The 4880-nt window shown below is 50.2% G+C and overlaps 1 protein-coding gene across 1 annotated transcript; it reads left to right on the plus strand.

The window, feature by feature from the left end:
- Positions 1–98: 98 nt before the first annotated feature.
- On the plus strand, positions 99–3865 carry L226DRAFT_577055 (uncharacterized protein; the record flags this gene model as incomplete). Its single annotated transcript, XM_067685504.1, has 8 exons — positions 99–313; positions 361–754; positions 804–2016; positions 2066–2344; positions 2385–2648; positions 2699–3363; positions 3415–3683; positions 3847–3865. 8 exons carry the CDS (start codon positions 99–101, stop codon positions 3863–3865), a joined length of 3318 nt encoding a protein of 1105 aa, XP_067528241.1.
- Between the last annotated feature and the right edge of the window lie 1015 nt (positions 3866–4880).

The following is a 4880-nucleotide window of genomic DNA, read 5'->3' on the forward strand; positions in this document are numbered from 1 at the left end:
CTACATCTTCCACTCCTAGTGCTCAGTACTTGTCAGACCTTCGCAAAAGGCTTGATGAGCATTCAGCTCTGCTAGCTGGACAGGTTGATTATCGCCAAATGTCTCCTTGGCACACGACTACTGGCTGGTATTCATGGCTAGCTGACAAGCAGCCTCAGGATATCTTTCCTTACTCTGATCACCCCAAAGCTGCTCAGGAGCAGTGGACCACTGTCATTGACTGGGTTCATTGCTTCTTTGATTATGCCTACCATCTTCCTTCTGCATCCAGTGAACTGGCCTTGCAAATCTTGAACACCGAGGCTGGCAACAGGTGAGTCATTAGCTACCATTTGAGCACTTAGCCTAACTTTTATACAGTGAGTTCAACCACACTCCATTTGGTCCTCATCAGATGGGGGATACCCAGCAGGCCTATCGTCAACTTTTCACTCAGTTCATCATTTTCCTCATTCGCATCGCCGACTCTACCTCCAACTATGATCTGAAGCTTCCCGTAGATGTGCAGGAGGCCCTTCAGGAGTTTCAACAGTTGGCCTTGACACCCACTGCATCCTATCAGGCTAGCGGTGTTCAAGAGTTTATCTGTAACATCCTGATAGCCCTGTGGACCAAGACCTATCCTCCTGTTGGCCGTACCCTCTTCAACGACCCTACCATTCGATTCATCATGCATACTCAGGTCAAACCAGACCTTAGCTTGAAGGACCCACATCAGGTGACAGGTATCTTGGCCAAGATGACCTACTGCATGGTGAGTAAATATTTACATAACTACACAACTTTATGCTGAGAGTGCACAGCGGCTGGCATTTCTAGCATATGCCCATCAGCAGTTTGATCCTGAAACCCCTGAGAACACCCTAGCCACAGAGGTTCGAAGCCTTCAGCCATGGTTCACTGTTGGCCAGGAAAGCACCTTCCACACCATCCGTTCCCTCCAGCATCGTGCCTCTGCTCTTGTCATGTCCAGTCAGAATGAGCCCAATATGGCCTGGAAGGATGGCTCAGACTACACAGTCATGATCTTCAAAGGTGGTCAAGTCAGCCTTCCCAATCTCATCTCCTGCCAGGCTGCCCTTGAGGACCGCTCCATCCACATCCTTCTTCACGATCTTCTCTTTGACCACAACTTCTCCATTGACATCTCTCGACTTCGTGATGACATGGGCAACTCTGATCCTGACTATTCCCTCTTCACTGACCGTGTTAACCGCCCTGTGCTTGGCCCAGTTGATCGCCTTGCTCAACATATCTTGGACACTCCTGCTTTGTGTGAGCGTTTTGTGCTTGCTATTGAGAATGGAGAAGTCATTTGGAATGCTGTCAACCTCTCCATCTGGCTCTCTACCTACACTCAGTTCAATCTTCTTTGCCTTGTCCAGGTAGAGATGAACTGTGGTGCTCCTGGGCGAACAACAGAGCTTACTGCCATGCCAAGGGTCAACACTCGTACAGGGATGCTTCGTGCCCTCCGTATCATTGATGGACATATTGCTCTCATGAGGACCTACCACAAGATGCGAGCAGCTCAGGGCAGAGACAGAGTAATCCCTCACTCTCTCAATGCCTCACTTGGTGCTATGATGGTGTACAAGGAGGCCTTGTGCCAACCCTTTGCCCAGCTTTGTGCCAGTGTTCTGTTTCCAGAGGATGTCAAGGTCAAGAGGCTCTACCAGGACTTCTTGTTCACTAACTACAACAAGCCATTCACTGGAGATGACCTTTCAAATGCCATGAAGTCCTGGACTAACCAGTACATTGGTTTCCCCCTTGGTGTCCATGACTGGCGCCAGGTTTCCACTCCCTTCCGTCGACAGCATGCAGGCCTGGAGGAGATGTATCTGCAGGAAGATCTTGACACTCCTGATGCTGCACAGGCAGGACACTCTCATCGTGTGGACTGGTTGCGATATGGAGTTACCAATCTCGCTGCAACTGGCCTACCTGAAGACTACATCAAGCCCTTTCTGGCCACATCCAAGCGGTGGCATATAGCCCTCAAGCTTGTTCCTGGTATGTGGCATATATTGATATATGTTTATATTGACTCATGAGCATATAGGTGGAGAATTAACCTCTCTGAGGCACTCTCTTCATCGCTACTTCGTGCCACCCCCTCCTCGTGCTCAGCCTGCAGTTGCTGGTGCTGTCAATCTTGAGGCCCTTGCAGAGTTGGTAGCAGTACAGCTTCAGCCTCAGCTTGCTGCTATGCAACAGGCTATCACTGCTGCCACAACAGCAAGCTTCACTGCCTTTCAAACCCAGCTACTTGCACAACTGCAGCAAATGCATGGGGGACAAAAGCCTCATCAGCAATCCCAGCAAGAAGGCATGATATTCTGTATCATGTATACCTTACTATCCTAACTTTTTTTCACTAGACCACAATATTGACGACATGTACTATGACCCTGTTCCCCCTCCTCCTATTCAGCCTCAGCCTGCTCCTGTACCTTCATCACCTCCCCCAATCCCCTTCCAGTCTCGTCCACCTACTACTGCCACATCCCCAGCCCCCAGAAATGGTCCAGCACTTGCTCTCAGATTGACTACTGCTCAGCCAAAAGCCATTGGTCCCTCATCTGCCTTGCCTGCACCTGTCTCTCGCCCAGCAGTTATCCCTGCACTTCCACCTATGCCTATTGGTGAGCAGGTCATGCACGTTCTCTAACAGAGTATTTAATAAAACATATAGGTCCCATGCCCACTGAGAATCAAGCACTTCAGACACTCCGTCAAGTGCTACAGAAGAATGATGCTCAGTGGCGGAATGAAGGGCAAAAGCAGGCTGTCATGGCAGCAGTTCAGTGGCAAAAGGACTTGGTGGTCATTCTGCCTACTGGCTCTGGAAAGAGTGCAGTGGTGGCTACTGCTGCAAGACTGGAGTCCAACAAGATCACTGCAGTCTTTTTGCCACTTCGGTCTTTGCTATCAGACTGGAAGAGACGTCTTACCCTCCTGGACTATCCCTTTGAAGTGTACAACCCCTCTCGACCACATCTTTCTGGCCAAACTCCCATTGTTCTAGTCTCTTTGGATGCTGCCGGTGGTACTTCTTGGCAACAGGCTGTTACTTCCCTTCGAAGTGATGTTCGGCTCAACCGGATGGTGTTTGATGAGGCCCATTTGGTTCTTACTGAGGGGTCCTATCGAGGCATTATGAACCAGGTCAAGGAGTTACGGATTGCCCATGTGCAGTTTGTCCTTCTCTCAGCCACTATTCCCCCCATCTCTATTTCCCACCTCGCTACCAGTTTTACCCTTGCCACTGGTGACAACACTCAGGTCATTCGCACTGTCTCCAATCGGCCTGAACTGTCTTTCAAAGGACCAACAACATATGACCACCTTGACTCTGAGGTAAGCTTAATTTTTTGGCCCTGTTGGCTACATACTGACTACTTACTGTAGACACTTGACCTCATATCTCTGGAGGTTCGCACCACTCTCAACATAGTGTCAAAGAATCCAGTCAATCGGGTCTTGGTCTTTGTGCAAACTGTGGCCAATGGGCTAGTTGTAGCTGAAAGGCTGGAATGCGAGTTTTACCGTGGAAGCAGTGACAAGTCCCTCACAAACCAGGACCGGGAGAACATAGCTCAGAGGTGGTACGATGGCACGTACAAGGTCATGGTTGCTACGGATGCCTTTGGCCCTGGCAATGACTATCCCTCTGTCCGGTATGTGTTTGTGGTTGGAGCTCCTCGAGGGATAGTGGACTTCTTGCAGATGGCAGGAAGAGCAGGTCGTGATGGAGACTTGGCTTTCATTCAACTCTACCACTTCAAGAAGGAGCGCTTTACAACACCTGTCAGCAGAGATGCTGATCATCTGGGCCAACAGGACCTTACATTGGTTCTGAACAATCCCTTGGGGCGTTGCTGGAGGGAGATCTTCACCAAGTTCCTAGATGGAAGTGGACACAAGTGCCAGGACAGTCGCTACAACTGGCCTTGTCCTGCATGCCCTCAAGTTATTCCAGGACCTTGGCAACAGGTTGCAGGAGGCAAGATGCGAATGATTGTCCCTCCCCTGCCTCCAGCACCTCTTCTTCCAGGCAATCCAGTTCTCTCTCCCCAAATTGCAACTCGTCGACCTCGAGCTATTTCTACTGTTTTTGCTCTGGATCCCAAAACCCCCTCCACTACCTCTGCACCCTCAGCTCCTCCTGCAGCTGCTGGGTCAGCTTTTGTCCAACCCTACATTACAGCTCGGGAACTTCACCAAGTACGAATGGAGAAGTATGGGCCACTGGTTGCTAGAGTCAAGGCAGCGATGGAGTTGTTTGCTGGTACATGTCCCTTGTGCTTAGTGAGCCATCCTCGTGGGCCAAGACAAGCTGTGCATATGAGTGGGGTGCTAGGTTGTCCGGTGATGAGCTCTCTGCTAGAGAAAACAGCATTGGGATATGGGCGGACGTACAAGACCTACCTGGATTGGATGAAGCAGTGCATTCACTATGGAAGGGGTGGATGCTCGGTATGCTTCAGGTGCCACATTCCATTCTTTCATGACATGCTTCACCAGGCTCAGGAGGGTCAAGGGAACTTTAGATGTGAGGAGTCACATAGGGATGTTGTGGGGTCAGTGGTCTATTGGGGATTTTTGAACCGAGATGAGCGGATGGCAGCAGAGGAGTACTTTGGACAGACATGGGCAGATGATATAGCATTGGGAAGGTGGTTGGTGAAGACAGAAAGGGGTGAAGAGTACACTAACATGATTCGTATGTTTTTGTTCATTGTAGACAGACTTGTAGCGGGGCAGCAGTAGGTAGCTAGGTAGGGTTAGGGTTAGGGTTAGGGTTAGGGTTAGGGTTAGGGTTAGGGTTAGGGTTAGGGTTAGGGTTAGGGTTAGGGTTAGGGTTAGGGTTAGGG

The sequence above is a fragment of the Lentinus tigrinus genome, assembly GCF_003813185.1.
Source record: "Lentinus tigrinus ALCF2SS1-7 unplaced genomic scaffold L226scaffold_129, whole genome shotgun sequence".
NCBI classification, from domain to species: Eukaryota; Fungi; Basidiomycota; class Agaricomycetes; order Polyporales; family Polyporaceae; genus Lentinus; species Lentinus tigrinus.